Source organism: Balaenoptera physalus, assembly GCF_965194825.1.
Source record: "Balaenoptera physalus genome assembly, chromosome: 2".
NCBI lineage: Eukaryota > Metazoa > Chordata > Mammalia > Artiodactyla > Balaenopteridae > Balaenoptera > Balaenoptera physalus.
This window is the reverse complement of record NC_138883.1, coordinates 33,768,492-33,790,502: the sequence shown is the minus strand read 5'-3', so window position 1 is coordinate 33,790,502 and position 22,011 is coordinate 33,768,492. Positions and strand designations below refer to the sequence as shown.

The 22,011-nt window shown below is 42.1% G+C and overlaps 1 protein-coding gene across 2 annotated transcripts in view; it reads left to right on the top strand.

The window, feature by feature from the left end:
• Nucleotides 1–22,011, top strand: part of RAD51B (RAD51 paralog B) — a 648,001-nt gene that overhangs the window by 583,733 nt on the left and 42,257 nt on the right. Inside the window, exons 10-11 of one of the 2 annotated variants that reach the window (XM_082451822.1) lie at nucleotides 17,822–17,900; nucleotides 21,319–21,405. In XM_082451822.1, the coding sequence (XP_082307948.1) occupies nucleotides 17,822–17,900; nucleotides 21,319–21,405 (166 nt within the window). The remainder of the gene's footprint in view (nucleotides 1–17,821; nucleotides 17,901–21,318; nucleotides 21,406–22,011) is intronic. The other variant, XM_082451821.1, reaches the window with a different exon arrangement.

Sequence of the window (22,011 nt, the reverse complement as noted above, 5' to 3'; positions counted from 1 at the left end):
TTTGCATTCTCTTTTTTCTTGCCTTTCTTCTTCTTTGGTGTCTCAGTTTTTATGGAGTCCTGGCTGGCTCCCCTAGGGATGAATCTGCCTGCCTGTGCATACATGAATCCGCAGTGTCATTAGGATAGTTACCTCTAATCATTCTTCCTCGTTGCTATTAGAAGAACTCTGTCTGAGCACTAAGAAAACTTCAATATGTGGGCTCTTGTCTTTCCCATGAAAGCTTTTGTCCCATAGTAATGAGGCACAGCTCTCATTTACTTCTAAAACATGATTAACTCCTTGGGAAGGAGATGAAAAAAATAGAGAGTTGTTATTTAAGATGGGTACCCTGGGGGAACAAAAGAGAGGCTTTTCACATTGTTGTACCTCCTAATTGGGCCAAGCCAAGGTTGCTGGGTGCCATTCCAGAAGGCAGTTCCCTGCCTGGTGGGGGACAGGAGCAGAGGGATGACAGATTGAAGCTGACATTGGAAAGGCGTGGGACCAGAAAGAGTTCAGGACTTTTTAAGGCCAGATCTTCTGGACTTGCCTCCTATACCACCTCCAAAGGGCCCCGGGCGAGAGAAGGGAGCTTAGACCCCACACTCTGCTCTGTAGTCCCTGACATCAAGAGTTCCCTCACTCAGAATCTCTGGGAAGGGGCTGGTTTGCTTTATTCCTCGCAACTCTATATTGCTTGAATTGTTTATAGTGAACATGTGTTATTTATATAATCAGAGAAACATAAAGCTATATTCAGATTGTGGGCAGGGGAAAAGAGAGTTGTTTGGTGTAACTCACAAATAATTCCATAGTGCAGTCAACATTAAAGATAAAAAGTGTTTGTGGGATTAGGATACTTTAAAAGACACCTAAAAATTCTGAGCAGAGCTGATCCTTAGCATGATGACAAACAACGAAGACTAACGCCCACACCTCCTTCCTTTAGAGGCTCAGTGCCAGGACTTGCTGGATCCTACAAAGGGCCCTGTCCACATTTCCCAGCCCAGAGAACATCTGTATTGGACAGTTTTCTACCCCTTTGATGGTCAATATTCATCTGTATTCTCAGCTTCAGTGTCCTGCATTTTAGGCAAGATTATCTACTGACTCATTCTGGAGAAGTTTCTCTGCCTGATGGAACATGTATGTGTTTTACAGGGAGACCACATGAAGACACAGATTTTGTCCGAATATATGATCCTAATGAGAATTTCAGACTAAACTGACAGCTCCCGGTTATGCCCTAACAACACCAGAGAGAGTTACTATATGAAGTTCTAGCTTCCTTCCATCTTAATGAGCTTGTTGCAAAGACTAGTTCAAACTAGACTGAGTTGAAGCCCTAAGGGAAAGGATAGGGAAGGTACTCTATTGTCTCTCTGTTACACCCTTAAAGTCATCTGAAATCCTGTCTTGTGTTTCCTTCTTGTCCTTTGCCCTTTTTTTCACCAGAGGAAGGCTTTAGGGAAATAGTAAGAATGCTGTGGTAACAGAGGGAATTAATTTGACCATGCTCTGAAGAAAGAGTGTGTTGATTCCCACTAGCAATAGTTTCTCCACCCATCAGAGCAGGGCCAGGGATGTGGACCATTACACAAACCAGTCCCACTTGACCAGCTGTTTTTGGAGATGTCAAGCCCAGAGTTCAGGCTCTTTACATAGAAACATGTTGCCTTCCTCGAATCAATTCCTGTGAGACTAAAGAAAATCCCGTGTGGCCCAAGCATGATGTAACAGGGATGTGCTTCAGAATTCAAGACACACCCTCTGAGTTCCTGGCATCTTTTTTACCATAATAATCACACAGCCGCAGCCTTCCTTCTGTGACCCTTGCGAGCCAGGGTTGCCTTGGCTGTATTTCCTAGCGGTCCTAGACAAGAAGGTCCAGCTCTGCCTCCTATGGGTCTGTGGACAGTGCTGGGAAGTCAGGCCTGTCTCACTGGATGCTCAGAGAACTTAGTTTTTACATCTGGACAGAGATCCTGTGCATCATGCTTTTGTGGTCTACCTGATTTATGGTAGAGAAAGGGAACAGGTTTTTGTCAGTTGAAATTGCCTGTAACAGTATTTAGTTGCTTTAGTTGGAGCCAGATTGAAATTTCCAAATTTCTAAATTCAGACAGTGCAACCAGCACATACTTGTTCAAAGTTACTTAAAAGTTAAAATCAATAATACTTACACTAACTTTTGATTTTTAAAAAAACATGAAAAATAAATGTGGTATTTGATGGCCATGAGCTTACTAGTAATTCAACCATTTCTTCTTTCTTTAGCAGCACCCCATGGTAATACTAACAAATGGTAACACTAACAATTTCAGTAATGGTTAGAAATCTCATTTTAAACCTAAATTTACAGTGCTGTGGGCTGTGTATAAAACTATACATTAGCCTTACACACACAGACACTCTCACATGGGCAGCAAGCAAAAGCAAATAGATCATGGGACTAACTCTCTAGCCTTCAAGACAGAGAAAATCAGTAACTTTCCTGTATTTTTTACCTGCTCCCTTACCACAGTGGAAAGAAATTTACGTTTCTTAGGTTCTTATGATGTGCCATATTTTTCATTAATTTCATTCATCTCATTAATTTTCACAATAAGCCTATGAAGCTGGTATTATCGTGCTCATTTTAGAGATGAGGAAAGTGAGGCGTAGAGAGGTTAGAGTGCCCAAAATCATACAGCCAAGATTTGAAGCCATGACTGACTAAATTCAAAGCATCTTACATTTTGTAATAATGATGATCATACTTGGCCCCAAGCCACCTTTTTTCAGTCCGCTGGAAGAATGATTTGAGGTTAGTTAAAAATTATATTGAGCACCATTGAGAGGAGCTTTTTGGTGTATAGTACTTTTATGTATGGTATGTGCATGCATGTGTGTGTGTGTGTGTGTGTGTGTGTGTGTGTGTGTGTGTGTGTGTATGTAACTGACCCTCAAAGCTGGTATTATGATAATACCACCAAATCACTACCTGATTGGAGATAGAAGAACTAAAGCTCACAAAGAGTACCTCCTCTTTAATGTGGAGGTTCGACCACTCATATTTATCTCCACCCTTTCTCATGATCTATCTGAAATTATTTCAGTTTAATAATAATAAAAAATGGTAACCCATAAGGGCAAAGAGATTAGATCTCTTTGAGACATGAACAGGTTTCAACAAGATATTGGAAGAGATAGAAGATTGACAAGATATAACAGAGGAAACTGCAAACCAAGGCATTTTCAGTGTAGCGTAACAGTAGAACACTTACAAGATTTCCTGAGACTTGGAAGCACCAGGTATCAAAGAGGGCAGAGAAGATGAAAACAGGAGATTGGTTGAAAATTTTACATGAAATATAGGAAATAGCTGGACCACCTTTCTCACCCTGGACAGCCAGGTGACCAATCTCCAACCCAGGTTGAAGGCCAAAATTTATCTGTGGAGAAAATAAATTAGAGAAGTTTCAGACTTGGGACTTCAAACAAAGCAGAGGACAAGGGGAGGCATTGGCTAAAACAAGGGATTACACCTGCCAAATGGTGAATCTGAAGCCCCTTTCTCTGCCCTGCTTCTAGAGTGTAGGAACTGGACAAGAGATTGAACAACTCTTTTCTGTAAATACCAGTCCACCTCTGAGAAGGTATCTCCATGTATTGAAATTCATCAGTGTCCAGTGAATCCCACCAATTTACAAATGTTGTCCATGTACACAGTATTTCTAATTATATTTTTAGAATAAATTATATTTTCTATTATATAATTTAAACATGACTGAACAACCAAGGATCACCAGACTTTAGAACATGCCTCCCACATCAAAGAGAAAACAAAACAAACAAGAACCATGAGGCGTTAGAGATAATGTAAGATTTAGGGGAAAAAGACCCTTAAACTATAATTAATATCCTCAGAGAGTTAAAGATGATATGAAAACAAGAATAGGTTGTATTGAATTAGAAATAGTCATAAGACAAGAAAGAGCTCCTGAAAATCAAAAATATGGTAGCTGACATAAGTTCAATTAAAGGGGTGGATGGTAATACCAAGTGATAGTATTTGAATTATGTGTAAGTGTTAAGTTGATTAAAAACAAAACAAAATAATTAATTTTCTAGAACTGTGAAAATCTTTAAAACAGAAAAAGAATTGCAGGGTTGAATAGGGGAAGATAATAAAGATGGGTATTGAATCAGAATGTTAAAAATTTGTCTTGGGAGACGGAACATATAGAATGGTGGAGTAAGGCACTCAAACAACCTGCAGCTCCTCAAAATCAACAAGAACATTGACTAAAACTGTCAAAATCAACTTTTTCAGAACTCTGGAAATTAATTAAAGGCTTGGAAAGTCTGGCGAATTTTAATTCAAGAAAACCAGGTGAATCTCTGTAAGAACAGCAAGATTTGTGGCATTAAACTTTCACTAGTTCCATCGTCCTTTCCCCAGATCTGCAGTAAGCTTGAAAGCCAACCATCTCGCAACTACATTAGCTTTGTACTGTAACTTGGAAAGGTTTGGAGCTCCCCAAAAGCCCTGTGCAAGAGAACTGTCACTATTTGACCTGACTCAGAACTTGGTTTGTGTGAATAGCCCTACCTACAGGATGTTCGTTGAAAATAATCGGTAGCAATTGTTTACCTTCATGGCTGCCTAAGGTCCTATTACCAGGTAGAGCTAACAAGAGGCTGACCAAAAAAATTTTAAAGGAAAAATTGGGGGATAAGATGTCCACAAGGAGCTTTGTAAAGGTCCTACATATACCACGGACTCTAGAAGGCTACACACATGTCCAGAGCTTTGCTCATGCCCAAGAAAGACCTGAGAAGACCTTAAGCTGTCACTTCTGGCTGACCTTGAGGCTCTGTAAACAGGAAGTGAACGTTAAGACAAAGTTTTAAATTGCCTGAATGCATGCCCCAACACACACACAGACCATTGGCAAAAGCTGGGAGACTTACTGATTCAAGGCATTTAGGGAAATCTGTTTATTCAAATACAGTTCAATCATTAATCACTAAGTGACTTCATGTGTAAGGCATCTTCAATAAAATTATAGGCTGACTCCTGATCAGAAACTGCGGAGGCCAGAAGGCAATGGAAAGATGTAATCAAATTGCTGAAAGGAAGACTGTCAACCAAGAATTGTATATCCAACAAAACTATCCTTCAAAAATGAAGAAGAAATTAAGACACTCTCAGAAATACAAAATCTGAGAATTTGTCACTAGTACACCTACCCTATGAGAAATACTAAAAGGAGTTCTTCAAGCTGAAATGAAAAGACTCTGAGGGTAACTTGAATCCACCTGAAAAAGTAAAGAGAACTGGTAAAGGTAAATATATAGGTAAATATAGAAGCATCAATGTGAGATTTTTTTTGTAATTCTTTTTTTCTCTAATATGATACGAAAGACAACTGCCTAAAGCAATAAACATAAAGCTATGTTGGTGGACTTCTAATGTATAAAGATGTAATTTGCATAACAATGGCAGTACAAAGCAGGAGAAGAGAATGGACCTACATTGGAGCAAAGTTTTTTTTTTGTAAACAATTTAAATTAAGGTAGTATCAGACTGAACTAGATTATTTTAAGTTAAAATGTTAATAGCAATCCCCAGGGCAACCTATAAGAAAATGGGTAGTAAAAGAAACAAAAGAATTAAAATGGTAAACTAGAAAAATATCTAACACAGAAAAGTCAGTAATAGAAAAATAGAGGAACATAAACCACAAGATAACACAGAAAAACACACAGCAAAATGGCAGACATATATCCTATATTATCAATAATCACATTAAAAGTAAATGGACTCAGGACTTCCCTGCTGGTACAGTGGTTAAGAATCCACCTGCCAGGGCTTCCCTGGTGGCGCAGTGGTTGAGAATCTGCCTGCCAATGCAGGGGACACGGGTTCGAGCCCTGGTCTGGGAAGATCCCACATGCCGCGGAGCAACTAAGCCCGTGAGCCACAATTGCTGAGCCTGCGCGTCTGGAGCCTGTGCTCCGCAACGGGAGAGGCCACGATAGTGAGAGGCCCGCGCACCGCGATGAAGAGTGGTCCCCACTTGCCGCAACTAGAGAAAGCCCTCACACAGAAACGAAGACCCAACACAGCCATAAATAAATAAATAAATAAATAAATAAATAAATAAAATTAAAAAAAAAAAAAAAAAAGAATCCACCTGCCAATGTAGGGGACGCAGGTTCGATCCCTGGTCTGGGAAGATCCCACATGCCGCAGAGCAACTAAGCGCGCGCACCACAACTACTGAAGCCTGCGAGCCTTAGTGCCCGCGTGCCACAGCTACTGAGCCCGTGTGCTGCAAATACTGAAGCCTGGGTGCCTAGAGCCTGTGCTCTGCAACAAGAGAAGCCACCGCGATGAGAAGCCCACACACCTCAACGAAGAGTAGCCCCCGCTCGCCGCAACTAGAGAAAGCCCACGTGCAGCAATGAAGACCCAGTGCAGCCAAAAATTTTAAAAATTGAAAAAAAAAAAAAGTAAATGGACTCAACACTTCAATCAAACCCCACCCCCATGATCCAACTGTATAAAGTCAAAGACATAAATCAATTGAAAGTAAAAGAATGGAAATTATATACCATGCAAACTGTGATATTGTGATTTATAAGAAGTATATATATTTGGTCATTCAGATGACCAAAATATATTTCTCATATATATTTAGTCTTCATCCATAGTTCCTGACTCACATGTTCCAAAACCCTTGGAATTTTCTGAGCAATAAGAACAACGGGAGCATCTTTTGTTACAATATTTAGTCTCTTGTCCTTAGTTTCTGAAAATGCTTCAGAGCCATAATAGTGAAATGGTTGTCTTGTTATTTATAATAAGCCCTTTCCACCACAACTGGGTTTATGTTAATGAAGATGACTTTTGTGAAGCCCCTAAGGATAGGCGCTGGTTTCCAGGAGAATCAACCATGAAAAGAGGCTCGGAAATTTCAGTCCCACCCTCTGATTTCTGGGGAGGGCAGAGGGGCTAGAAGTTGAATCAGTCAGCAATGGACGATGAGTTAATCAATTATGCCTATGTAATTAAGCCTTCATAAAAACCCAAAAAGAGAGGGGTTCAGAGAGCTTCCACGTTGGGGAACAAGAACACTTCCACATACCACCATGCTGGGCCCCAAGCTCCACTGGGACAGAAGCTATTTTGTTTGGGACCTCACCCTGTATGTCTCTTCATCTGGTTGTTGATTTGTATCCTCTAATAAATATCCTTTATAATAAATTGGTAGTCTAGTGAGTAAGTGGACTTTCCTGAGTTTTGTGAGCCATTCTAGAAAATTAATTGAACACAAGGAGAGGGTCATGGGAACCTCCAGTTAGTATCCATTCAGTCAGAAGCACAGGTATAAACCTGGGCTTGCAACTGGCATCTGAAGTGGAGGGCCATCTGAAGTCTTGTGGGACTGAGCCCTTTACCTGTGGAATATGATTCTATCTCTGGGTAGATAATGTCAGAAGCAGGGTTCAGTTCTCAGACACCCTGCTGGTGTCTGAGAACTGCTTGTTGGTGTGAGAAGGTCTCCACAAGCATACACCTTGGAATTGGGTCTAGGAACCATTTTACAAATAGTAACCAAAAAAGGGCTAGAGTGGCTATACTAATATCGGACAAAATAGACTTTAAGACAAAAATTATTACTGGAAACAAAAAAGGACATTTTATGATGATAAAAGGGCGAATCCATTGGGAAGACATAACAATGTTAACCATATATGCACCTAACTAAGCCCCAGAATATATGAAGCAAAAACTGACAGAATTGAAGGGAGAAATCGACAATGCAACAACAATAGTTGGAGACTTCAATATCCACTTTCAATAATGGATAGAACAACTATGCAGAAGATCAACAAGGAAATAGAAGACCTGAACAATACTATAAACCAGCTAGACCTAATAGGCATCTACAGAACACTCTACCAAGCAATAGCAGATATGCATTCTTCTCAAGTGTTTGTGGAACAGTCTCATGGATAAACCATGTATTAGGCCACCAAACAAGCCTCAGTTAATTTAAAAGGACAAAACCATGCACACTCATCACACTGAAATAGAATTAATAGTCAATAACAAAGGGAAATTTGGGGAATTCTCAAATGTGTACAAATTAAACATATACTCACACAGTCACTCCTAAATAAGCAACAAGTCAAAGAATAAATAACAAGGGGAATTAGAAAATACTTTGAGAAAATGAAAACAAAAATACAACATACCAAAACTTATTAGATGCAGCTAAAGCGGTGCTTGGAGGGAAATATATAACTTAAATACCTATCTTAAGAATTTTATTGTATGTAAATTCACTTCAATAAAGCTGATATTTAATATAGAAAGAACTAATGATCCGTATTCTTTGACTATATAAATTTGCATACTACCATATAGGTGTAGTCACTAAATTCTCTCTGATTTTAGCATAATTGGGGAAAAATCACTAACTCTTTCAAACTACATATAAAGTTCACTGGAAAAAAAAAAACCTAACATGGTTTTAAAAATATATGAACAAATATTAAGCTTATAGTTAATTATATGAATGCTAAAGTATCTAGGGGAAAGTGCACTGATGTTTACAATTTACTTTAAAATGCAACAACAACAAACAAATAAGATGGGTTGGTGGATGAATAGATAAGTGATTAAAAACAAGTATAATAAAATGTTAGTGGTAGAATCTGCTTGATAGGTTTATGGGTATTCACTATAAAATTCTTTTAATTTTGCTGCATGTTTGAAATTTTTCCAAATAAATGATGGGAAAATTATAAACTCAAAATACCACTCTGACCCTGAACTATTGCCATCCCATAATTTATAAGTTAATAGCCTATTGATCTGAAGAAATTAATGTTTTCTTTAAGGAACAAGCTCTTTTAGTTTATAAACTTTGGGAACCTAATGTATTATATAAACATTTTTAAACAATCTCTTCACCCGGAGAGATGTTATGAAAGAGCATAATGATACTCTGGGGGGGAATAAGATCTTGTAGCCTCAGGGCCAAACTTTCTAGGAGAATCTTCCCAGGGTCTAGAATTATATTTCATAAGGGATTCAAATCAGCTTCAGATTTCTGCCCCCAGTTTCTGTAGGAAAAGTTGTGAAATAGGCCACATGTAGGTAAATTAATAAGTTCGTGCCTGCTCAAACACAGTTCATTTTTCCACCCTGTCATTTTCCAGCACTGTATTACTTCTACAGATTTTGCTCCCCTATTTTGAGAAAGCAGTTTAGACACCGTTAAACTCATTCTCTACTCTCCCCTAATAATCTTGCAAAGCTGTTGGTACTGAGGCTTCAGTGTTCCATGGAGAGTGATTTTCCAAGTGACGGAGCCGATTCTAATCAGTATACAATCCAGATATGGACTGGGACCTGGACCTCTGCCACCTTTCCCTCCAGCTCTCTTAACACAATGACTAGGGAATTCCTTTGAGGATCACTGAGTACACTTCAAGCCCCCCTGATCCTGTGGCCTCCTTCCAGCCACAGAGATCTTCCTGTCTGGAGCATTTCCGGCCTTTCTGTCCCTTGGCTTGGAGAGTTCAGCTCAACCTGGAGAAGGGACAGAAGACTTGAGGTTATCAAAAGCCTGTTGAATTATCTGATGCAAGGCTGGCTGGCTTGTTTGCCTCCCTGGCTCTCTTCCTGGGCTTCAAAGCAGCTGAGAAAACAACCTTTTTCTAAGTCTTGGACAAGGAGGAAAATCCCTGGCATGAAGGATTTCTGTCGCAGACATTTGGCACAGCTAGAGGAAAGGTTTGGTTAGCTTAGCAATGGGTTTTATTAGCCCAGGCATCCAGTTGAAATGAGATAATAGGGTCCCTGTTGAAGGACATTTTAGAGTCAGTGGGTCTGCTCCCTTTGCTTCTCAGCAGGACCCTTGCATACAGATGAAAGTATTAGACATGTTCAACAAGAGCATCGCTGGTGAGTTCATCAACGGCCACATAATCTTGCTGATCATGGGGGAGACTGAGATAGGGTTAAAAAATTAGCAAGCTAGGAAACTGTGGATGGATGCAAAGTCCTATTTCTGAGCTATCCAACTCAACTGCTTCTCACTCCAGTTTTCTTGGCTGAACACATTACATTGTCTTTGGGCCCTGCGTTTTGTAAATAGAAAGAAAGGGACAGAAAGAACACCAGGCCTACCACCTGCCCCTACAGGAAGAAACTCTGCTTACACTTTCCTTCTGCCAGCTCATTTTACTCTGCCCTTTGCCCCCAACCAATATGAGATTTGGGGTAATGGGTGGGAAGGGGAAGGAAATAAAAGAGAGGAAGGATTCATTAGCAGTGTTAAAGGAAGCCTGCCTGGCACAGGATATGGAGAAGAGAAAGTGGAAGAACCAGTGCCAGCTTACCCTCAGCGCACGGCTGCCTATTCATGTCTGCTTCCCTGGGCCACAAAGGCAAAATTCACTTTTTCCTCAAGTCAGGGCTCTTTTGCAGAAACTCATATACCCTGCCAGGACCAGAACTCTATAAAAACAGCCTCCAGGATAGCCTGTAGCCAAGGTTCCTGACATCTTTGTGCCGTCTTCTCCACACTGGCCTTCCTGACCACCCGTGGAGGTGAAGGGCTAGGCCGGGTTGCTCCAGAGGAGGGTCGCACCTCTACTTTAAAAGGACACAGGCACTATCCCTAGAAGGTGTCACCATCCTGGAGGAGGCCTGAGGTTCTTAAGCCCAGCACTTTCTGTTCTATGGCTCCTTTTTCACTTTCTGAGCCTCTTGGAAGTGGGATCACGCCAGGAAAAACATGTGATGCTATAGCAAGCTGAAACCAAAGACTTGACTTTGGTCCTGCCCAAGCTGAGAATCTTGGCAGTGATTGACTGGGCAGCCTGCTCTTTTCTATGGCATCTTCTAAGTCCCCCAACTTTGGGAATGGGGTGCCAGTTAAGTCCTCAAAATGGGTATGAGTCAGAGCTTCTGGGGGTCACCATTTTTTTTTTTTTGTATTTCATAATTGCGCTTCTGTTATGCATACAGCACGATACTGGAGGTTGGTAGCACCAGGAGGAGCAGCAATGATGATGCTGGTCTCTGCCTTCAAATACACGGTAGTAAATTCAAGTAACGTTAACTATAAAATGCTGGAGAGAACAGTAAGGACTATTAAGGAGGTACAGATAGTGTGGTGGGTTCAAGAGCCGTTACCCCAGGCTGGAGAAATTGGCATACGCTTTCTGGAAGCGGTAGCATTTTTATGGGGCTCAAAGAGTAGGTAGGATTTGGACATTCAGACATGAAGGGCAGAGGAAGCTTGTGAACAGCTGAATCAACCTGCATGGATGTCCTGTCCGGTTCCCTTCTTTGTCTTGAATCGGGCCATATCCATGCTGCAGAAGAAATGCCCTCATTTGGTGTCATGCATTCTGCCTCTTTGATGTCTTATCCCATGGAAGTGGATTGATCTGTGCTTGACAAATCGGGGGCGACCATCGTGCTGGTTAAAAGTACAGACTATAGAACTAGTTGGCTTGGGCTGGAATCCTTCGGCACTTAATGAGCTGCCTTAATGTCTTCGGCACTTAATGAGCTGCCTACCTCAAAGGGTTGTTCTGAGGAATAACGTCTGTTGGTTGTTATTTCCATCATCATCATTACTGTGGGAACCTTGGAAGGACCCCCCCCACCCACCCCAATCCTGTAGGACTTTCCACCATTTTAGATCAATTCCTCTTTTCTGAGAGTCTCATATTAAAATGCAAACACCAGAAAGGGTAACAGTGGAAGGTTTAAACCAGCTATGCTTTAGAGCTGAAGAGAATCAGCTGACAACTTATTTGCTCAGAGCAAAATAGGTACCTGAGTGGAGGGATGTAAAAGAAGGGGAAGAGGGTCTGTAAGGGGAGGCCAGTGAGCTGCAAGAGCCAACTTCTCCCCCCTTGTTTTATTTAGAGTACCTAGGCCTCTGGATTTTCGCTTGTACGCTGGGAGAAACCTTCACACATACAGCATGGGGATAAAGTGAGGAACAGTGAAGAAAATGCCCATCAGTCATTTTAGGAGCCCACACATGCAAAACACTGAACTGGGCCCTATGAAATGGAAGGGTATGGAATCAGAGGAAATGCCCCTGATCTGTGCAATCCCATCAAGAATTCAGAACATACATCTAGGAAATAAATTGAGGTAGAAACAGATGACAGTCTTTTTTGTTGTTGTTGTTCGTCTTGGTGGTGGAAGTTTAATTAATGGTCTACGCTATGATTGTGTGTCTGTTTTCTTTTTCTTTTTTTAAATTTTTGTGTATTTTTGGTACAACTTTTAAAGTTTACTTTCCATTTACAGTTATTATAAAATATTGGCTATACTTCCCACCATATATTGGCTATATTTTCCTATTATACAGTACATTCTTGAGCCTATCTTACACCCAATAGTTTATACCTCCCTTCCCCCCACCCCTCTGAGCCCCCCGCCCCATGGTAACCACTAGTTTGTTCTCTATATCTGTGTGTCTCAGATCACAGTCTTTTAAAAAGTGCAAATTCATACAGCGCAAATTGAATCCTCCTGACCCATAGTAGGTACTCAGTAAATGTTTGCTGATGGACGGACTGAATGAGTGAATGAGTGCCCAAGAATGAAGGGCTCACAGTAGAAGGTCAAAGTGAAAAACAGCCCAAAGGCCTAAAGGCTTCCTTGTGTTATCTTCTGCCACCAGAATGTCAGCTCCATGAGAGCAAGGACCTCGTCTGTCTTGCCCCCTGCTATGTCCCCTGCACCTAGAACAGTGCCTAGCACAAGGGAAATTGCCCAGTAAATGTTTATGGGTTGAACAAGTACATGCATAGATGGGTGGATGGTACAAATAATGGAAATTACTTCCAGACAGTAGTGGGATTTGGGACCCAACACCTAGTACATATTAGGTATACCTTAAATGTTCCTCGAATAATTTAAAAATATTGATGAACACGTTCCTTGCAAGGATAGGTGAAGAGAGGAGAAAGTGTATCCATTAGGGCGTAGCTACAGTCGAGCTTGTCTGATATGAAGGAAACATTCAAGAAAAAACAATCTGGCTATTTGCAGGAAGTGGGATTATGGCTCACAATACCACACACCTGTCTTGTGGAGTTCCAGGGTTTTCGGAGCCGCATGGGTCTGTACTCATTCTTACCCAACTACGTATTTCCGTGAACCCTCAGAGGGTTCCAAAGCCAGCTACACACGCTGCACACATGGCTGAGTATGATAAAAACTTTTTCACTGAGGCCCCGGGATTTTATTAAGCAGCCAGGCCCTCCCTGCAGGGCTTATGTACTGAAGAAGACAGAAGGACACCTGACAACAGCACAAGTTAGGCAGTGATTAGAACACCCCAGCTTTATAGGTTGACAGCATCTAAAACAGAACAGCCTAAGGTATCTGCTAGGGAGGGTTGTTTGCTTTATAAGAGGGTAATTTATTGTTTGAAAGGCACAAGGGCATGGGGTACTCATTCAAGTCTAAAAAAGGGAAGAGTCGATATGTATTCCCAAAGATAGGTGGCAAGCATCACTTTTTTTTCTGAAATCTCTTGGGCTAAAAAGCTAAGTTACACTTCCCCTCTATACTATGTTACACTATAGAATCTCCAGGTCAGAAAACTCATATTAAAAGCAATATGCACCTTCACTCCAGGCCTCTTACCAGCATGTTTGCATTGAAGTGTTTGTGGTCATGGGTTGCTTTGGGCGTCTAACCACCTTGATGGTTCTCCCCCAGTTGTTCTCTTGTTTGTCATTTCCCTGTGGGAATTTGGGCTCCAATCCAAACACATTGCACCCAGCATGGTTTGCTGAATGAGAAGAGCAGGACCTTGTTCTAGATACTTCCCTTGTTCTAGATACTATGTCTCCATTGATATAACCTGAGATCACACTAGATTTTTGCAAACCACATCTCACAGCCAACTGGTATTGAACTGTAGTAAACCAACACCTAATTCATTTTCTGAATGTTAAATCTCGTCTTCCCCATTCTGTAACCAATAGTTGGTCCTCTATTCTTAAGGCCAAGGCCTTACATATATTTCAATAAAATTGTGTCCTAAAAGATTTGCAGGATTTGTCCCAACACTGTAACCAAATTGAGATTTGTTTTCATATAATGATTGTCTAATCTAATATAGTAACTCCTCTCCTAAATTTTTTTGTCTTCTGTTACCATGTTCAGCATCCCATCAGTTGGTTTAGTCACATGATGCACAAGTCCAAATGTCACGTTTTCAAGGAGGTCCTCTCTTACTACCCTATTTTAAATTGACCCCCTCTTTTGATCCAGTACACTTCCTATACTCTTTCTCTGCTATTTTTCCTCCATAGCACATATAATCATCTAATATGCCATATATTCCACTACTTATTCATTTTGTATATTATCTTTTGCCTCCTTTAGAATGTAAGCTCTATTAAGGTAGCAATTTTTGCCAGTTCTATTCCCTGCTGGATCCCAAATGTGTCGTATAGATTGAATACAACAGTTGAATACATCAGTATCCTCATTCAGGTCAGTAAAAATGTTTAATATGATAGGACTAAGGATAGAATCAAGTACATTCTACTAGAGGTTGTTACCCCTCACCAGATTGCTATTGATCTTTTGGTCACTTTCAAATCCACTTAATGGTGTTAGCATCCAGCCCAACTTGTTTTCACTTTATCTAGGAGGCTACTGAGAATTTGTTACATTTTTTGCTGAAAATCAGTTCATGCTGGTGGTAGCCCTCTGATCTATCAATCTGGAAGTTCTTTGCCAAAAAAGGAAGTGGAATTCATCTGACGTAACTGATCACTTCCTCTTTCTAACTGTATGCAATCATCATTTTGATAACCCATTTTAAACCCTGCTTGGGAGGGACAGGGCGTTAATCAATGACCTGTCCAAACCCCTTGATTTCCTGGAAGGGAGGTACTTCCAGGTGTGAGGTCCCTTCGTGTGAGGTCCTTCTGGCTGGGGCTCTGGTCATGTTCACAGAGTGGGCATGAGCTCCCTGGGGGAGGAAGTTGTCAGCTGATGGAGGTAGCGCCACTGAGCTGAAAGGCTTAGGCTCAGATGTCATTTAGTGGTTGCATTGGAATATCACATCCTTTTGTCTGAGTCTCAGATCCTGTGGTCTATAAAATAAATTTTCAAAAATTTAGTATGATACTTTATTGAATACTGTTTATTTATACCCTTTTGGTTTCATGTCCAATTTTTTCATGCAGGCAGTAAAGATCTGAGGTTTGGGATATGTTTATTTCTATTGCTCTTTGAGCTACAGTATTAATATTTCTCTTCTCCATTTCCTTTTTTCCCATTCTTCCTGACACACCTGTGGTTTAGGCTCTTGTCATCTCGTGCCTGAATTATTACAGTAGCTTCCTAACTAACTCCAGGATTCCCATCTCTTTCTTCTCCATCTTCGATTCTTCAATCAGGCTAATTTCCTGAACCTGGCTATTCAAAATGTGGTCTATGGACCACACCATCAGCATCTCCTAGGATCTTGCTAGAAAGACAGACTCTCAAGCCACACTCAAAACCTACTGAATCAGAATCTGCATGTCAACAGGACCTGCAGGTGATTCAAACCAACATTAAAGCTTGAGAAGCACTGTCCTCTCTTCCACCATGCGATTCCCCTACCAAGGGGCATCCATAAACTCACATTGAACCATCCCTAAACTATCTCTGTGAGAAAAGTTCCACCTTAATTTTCAGGTGAGAGGTTTTTGATGTGAAGATGTAAATGCCCACCTATACCATCTACTCATTGGTTCTGAGAATGATGAGCAAATTTACCTAGGTAACTTTAGAGCAGTTATAAAAGTTGAGATTCACCTTGAGTTGAATCCTTCTGGTAAAAGCAAAGTATATTGGTTTTTGGTGAGTAAAAGTTAAGTGGTACTTGGGAAACATGTGGTGAGTCAGTTGGAAACGTTCAAACTAAGGTTCTTAGTTTGACACAAGCATTTTATATACTTAATTTAATCCTCAAAATAATCTCATTGAGGTGGGTGTTGTTATCCCCATTTTACCTATAAGGAAACTGAGACTCAAAAAGGTGAGGTCGTCCAGAGCCTCAGTACTGGGTAGAATTCAGGCTACACCATAGTAACAGACATCCGAAATATGGTGGTTCAGACAAGTGGCTCTGTACTGAGCTGGACAGGTGACCCCAGGTGGTAGGCTTTGCTGATTCATCAGGTCACCCAGTTTCCTTCTCCCATATTGCTTCATCATCCCCCAGGATGTGGCTGAAGCTGGTTCCTGCCCTTGGGAAGAGGGAAAGGGAAAGTGAAGAGCCCATAATTTTCTTATAATCCAGAAGTTCTACCTGTCACTTGTACTCACATTCTGTTAGTCAAAACTTAGCCACATAGCCACACCTAGTTGCAAAAGAGGCAGAAAAATGTTGAAACCTGGCGAGTTGTTAACTAACTGGAAAAGGGTGGCGACTGGGGGAGATCACAGGCGCTGCCACAGGCACTGAGCTGATTAATGGAAGAGCATAGATTCAAACTCCATGACTTCAACCTGTGGTCTTTCTATCATTCTTTTCAACCATTTCTCATAGTTGACAGTCAGTAAATGTTTGTTGAATTGAGATAGATTGAGATAGTACATGTAAGCCTTTTGGTTATTTGAAATTATTTCTTCCTTCTCCCCTGCCTCCCTGATTACCTAAGTGGCTCTGTGCCAACCTATCACTATTTTTTGATGATGTTAATTTGTAAAACGGAAAGTGGATATTCATCTTCCTTCAGGAGAAATGTTATAATACAATAATCTGCCAGTTCTTACAGGTTCTGTGGAATCATATGAAGTGTGATAAGGGGTGTTAATGATAGTAATTTTTTTAACGACCAAATGACCATCCCCTTTAAAGTGGGTGTTCTTAGGAGAATGCCATTGCTCAAAATATTTTTGATATTTTATGTTGGCTGATATAGCAGTAAACTCTCACCGCAATAATACTTCATGACAACATCATCAAAATCGCAGAGTCATGCATACAGTCATAAGCATTTAACCAATGTGTATGTGGGTCTCCTGGGGGTCAGCTATTTAGGCTGGGCCTGGCTGGCTAGCTCTGGGTCAGGTGTCTCTCATTCTCCTTATGAGATAACAGATTATCTTGAACATATTTCTCTCTGGCAGTAGCAGAAGCATAAAAGAACAAGTGGAGTTATGTGAGGCTTCTTGAGGCCTAGGCTAAGAATTGGCACAATCTGTTATTCAAAGCAAGTCATGTGGCCAACAAACCCACAGTCCAGGGCCATGGGAAATACTCTACACCTCATGTAGGAGGGAATGTAGTCACATGGCTAAGGGTGTGAATACAGACTTGGTGAAGATTTGGGGCCAACAAAGCAACCTATCACGGCTCTGCCTTTACCAAGTCATTTTGAATATTTGCAGTGATGTTAAATCTTTATCTTTCAGGGGTAGATTTTATTTTATTTTTTTAGTAAAATAGCTAAATTTATGAATGAAATTAGACAATCAGGCTAAATTTATCTTTGGGCAGAAAGGTGGCTATTTAGACATGCGATATCATAATGAAACTTATGTCTAGAACTGGTTCAAGAATATGGCATTCAGTGGTAGAACAGTTGGAACTGATGTACAGCCTTCCAAGGTGATCAGTTGACTGAAGGAATAATACTCATTTGTTTCTGAAATAATTTCACAATAAATAAACCTCACAGTTTACAGTCACATGTTCCCACTTTGTTTCAAAGTGGGAATAGGAATGAATAGAGGCTCATCTCTATTTCCTTTGACTAATCCTGAGCAAATATGCTTTCTGTGCAGATTCTCATTGCCAAGTCCCCTCTGGCGACCTTCACCACATTTGTCTACACCATCGAGAAGGAAGGCCTGGTTCTTCAAGGTAAGATTCTCGGATTAAGCCATTTCTTTAGTCTGATTATGCTCAGTGCTGCCCATTGCGGGGTGATAATTACTGCTGTGCTCCTGATAGAAGCTCCTTTGGGACGGAATCAAAGGCCAAGATGAATTGACCAGTGACGTTTATCCTGATAAGATAAGAGAGACTGGCAATTGTGGCAAGACTTTGACAGAGGTTACGGAGAACTATAGAATTTCCTAACAGACAACCCAAGAATGAGGGACAGATCGAGTAGGCTAGGAACTGCAACCACCCCAGTCCTCTTCGCAGGTTCCGTGGGGTGAGGGACCAGGAGGTAGGTCTCTGACACCAGCGTGGAGGGCCCAGCCCTGCCTCAGAGCCTTCTCACTTAGCAGGTGGAGGAACGTCATGGCTTCACGAGCGCTACTTCCTCGGCCTCCTTCTGGTTACTCCATTTCCTCCCACTGTGCTCAAGTCCCGGCTGGGGACCAGGCCTTGCAGACCTGCACTTTGTGACACGGGCCTGAGTTCTGGCCCATGGTAGAGCCCCCCAAGGCCACAAGCCAGAACTAATTCAACAAACAGGGGGAAAAGTGGATTGAGGGGCATCATTCCCAGATGCTGGGTCCTCGGGTGGTTAGGAAAGGCATCCAATGGCAGGTCTGCAGAAAACAATGAACAGGAGGGGGTAAATTCAAACCCCACTGAACTTAGCCCACAGGGTCAGATGTCCCAGACAGCTTTGTAGATTAAGAAGGGTCCCCACAGAAGTGCTCAGGATACACGTCTGTCCCCCGCTGTCAGGCAGGAGGCCCTACCCCAGGAGATGCGTAGGTGCCCATCTAGCCGGAACCACGGAGGAGCATATTGCCATTGCCGTCCACGGGAGGAATATCTGCCCTTTAGGATTTTGTAAGCTGAGTATTTTTCCCAAGTTTATGAAACAGGGTAAGTCCTTACAATATCCCCACGGAGACACATTGCATTGCAAAGATCTAGCAGGACTTTTGTGGGGCAGGCTAGACGGTTCATGCTTCCGACTGAGGAACAGGCTGCAGCCTTCCTTTTCCTCTCCTTCTAAAACGTCCACTTCTTAATGGACCCAGAAAGCAGCGTGTTTGTTTGGTGCAGCTGAGCTCCACAGCAGGGACTCGGGTCCAGGGAAATTTGGAGTAAGAACTACTGACCTTTGACTCTTAGCCTTTGACTTATGCTATCTAAGTTCCTTGGTAAATATTTTTTTTACAATTGCAAATATTGTTTTCTGACAAAGAAGCAGAGATTTTAAGACCAGATTAAGCAAAGCAAACAGCAGGCCCCTTTGTTACAGACTCTCTAAGGGTGTATAAGTAATAAGCAATCAGAAAGCTGGACTTGTGTTTACCCAGTGCACAGTGTGCCCTTTGGCTCTTCATTTTTAGAGCGTTTCTTAAAAGATTAGAAGTCTAGTAAATAGCAATTTTAGATGAAGATTTCAAGAAGTTCTATGGAAGATTACAAGATAATTTCAGGAGGAAAAGGGCCAGTTCTGCCCAGATGGCTTGTAGGAGAGCCTTGATATGGTTGGTGCCTGTATCTTGATCACTCGGCATTTTGGTAAATAACATTTGAAAGCATGGTCTTATTTGGATAACTTTTGGATAATATTTGTGGGAACAACATACATAGAATTGCCTCTCTGACTCTCACTGCTAAGATCATGATTTTGACAGGAAGGAGGAAATTGTTTAGGGAAAGTATTTAGAAACTGGAACTACAATGAATTGGTAGGCGTTGAGAAACTACAAAGAAAGACTATTAGAGATAGTTGGAAAACGGGAGAAAGTGGATTACTAAAGGAGGCTGACCTGGAGCTGGGTGTCCAGGAAAGAGAAACATTCAGGAAAGTGTCTGATGATGCAAGAATCCCAACCAGTAAGTAAAAATGTCTGGGAGATTTCAGAGCCTCACCTATTTGCTTTTGAAACTACACCTTCCTCTCTGAGGTGTTTTGGAGGTGGCAGAACCCTCTGCCCCTGTCAGCAATGCCACTTAATGCAAACCTCTGGGCATTCCCTCCCCTCTGGCTATGTGCTCCCAAGGCTTTGGGGAAACAAAAAGGAGCTCTGATCCTCAGAAAAATGGGGATCCCTCCTGTATTAGAGAGACCACCTTGGATTTCCATTCCAGCTCTGGTAGGTTCTTGAGAAAATCTCTAGCATCCTAGTTTTGTTGGCTTGAAAAAGACAATGTTGACCTTGATTCAGTGCTTTGCAAACTGTTTTGCAACCCATTGGTGGGTCATGAAATAAAATTAAGGAATCATAACCAGCATTAAAAAAAAAAAAAAAGAAATAGAGAATGGAAAATAACATATTATAACACACATATTGTACTGTTTCAGGAAATATTTCTTGTGTGATTGTGTGTGTGTACATGCATTATGAGTTTATGTACAGAGGTTGCAGTGCAAAATGTTTTTCTTACTTGGATTGCAGTCATCGGCCTGGGTGATCTCTAAAGGCCTTCCCACTTCACCTTTATCTGATTCTCCAAGGAGATGGTGTACTTATCATTCACTTAGCTCAGGAGAGTTCTACCCTTGAGATCTCCACAAACCAGAACATAAAAGCTTATTTTTGCCCCCAGTCTTACCAGATGACTGAGCTAAAAAAACACCTGCACCATTCCCCAGGTTTAAAGCAAAGAAACCTTTGATCCCTGGGTGATAACCTTGGAAAGGTACCAGATATCAAGGCCAAGAAACTTTTCTTGTGTGAGGGGTTGCTCTGGCACAACAGTCCTGAGGTGGCATGGAGGTTGGTACCTACAGCTCCGGGAGGGGGTATGCAAGCCACGTCTGAGGGGCATAGAGACAGAGAGGGGAAGGGCTGGAAGAGGGAGGGCAGCTCCTGTGGTACCAACTGAACAGGAAACTGCCAGCCCAGCCACTGTGGCTCAACATTCCGTCTTTGTAATGGAGCTAGCCTGAAGTGGCAGTAAAGAATAATCCAAACGGGCTACCCTGGTTTTTTGGGTGGGGAGCAGGGCTGTTAGTGAATGTGGGAATGATCGCTGGGAGCCTCACATCCCCTTAGCAAGCCCCAAGATTCCTACCAGCCTGCTAACCAGGAGGTTTTATACTACCTGAAGAGCTCCTGAGTGCAGAAGCAGAGTGAGGGAATAAAAGGTGAGGCCAACATTCGATTTACCGGCTCCACAGGCCATTCCCCTCCCCGGTTCTCAAGGATTAGGATGCTGAGAACAGCCGACAACTGGGGGCCTTACAGCCTTCCCGCCCCTTTGTTCACTGGGATGGGAGGGACAATAAAACGGCAGGCTGGAGAGACTGAGGGGCTTGGTGTAGAGATTTCTCAGGCTGCTTTCTAAACACTTGAAGGAGCCGGTCCATGCTATTGTTGTAGTAAAATAGAAAGCGGAACTATTCTCCTTTTGCAAGAAAAAAAAAAAAAAAAAGAAAAGAAAAAGAAAGAAAACCCACCCTCCAGCATCTTCAGGAGGCCGCCTGGCTCAGGCTATTACCATGGTAATACCGTGCTGTTTGCATCTTCTTTGTCTGTCCTCGCACTGGTCCGGGATCCTGGCCTCTTCTGGTTGGGCCCGAGACTCTGGAAATACTTGGGCCCCAGACCCTGGAAACATTTGGGCCCCAAAGGAGAGGGATCTCACAGCCCCCAACTTGCTGATGCTTCAGACTCTGAGAGGGGCCAGGTCCCAGCAGAGGGAAAGTTCAGCTATTTTGTGCAACTGAAGTGGGAAAGGTGGAGGGGGTCGGGGAAGATCCCTTTAATCCACTTTTCCTTTTGTCCCCAGAGTTCACCGTGAAATCCCACTGTTCACCGAGTGGGAAAGCTTAGAGGCTTGACCAGCCCAGAGAGAGGCTAAGCGGTGCCGGGACCTAGTGGAGAGGAAAAAGCGGGACTTGGCTTCGGGAATCGGCTTGCATGGAGTGGGTCCACGGAACCGCACGGCTGCAGAAGGGAAAGGGGCGTTTACAGTGAACTCCAACTTGACCCACATCTGTTCTGGTCGTGTCCTTTGCTTCCCCAGCAAGCCCCAAATGTTGTGCCACCCAGAGCACAGCTGGGGTCCCTGGACCTCTTTGTCAAGGCCGGGAATAAAGATTCTGTAC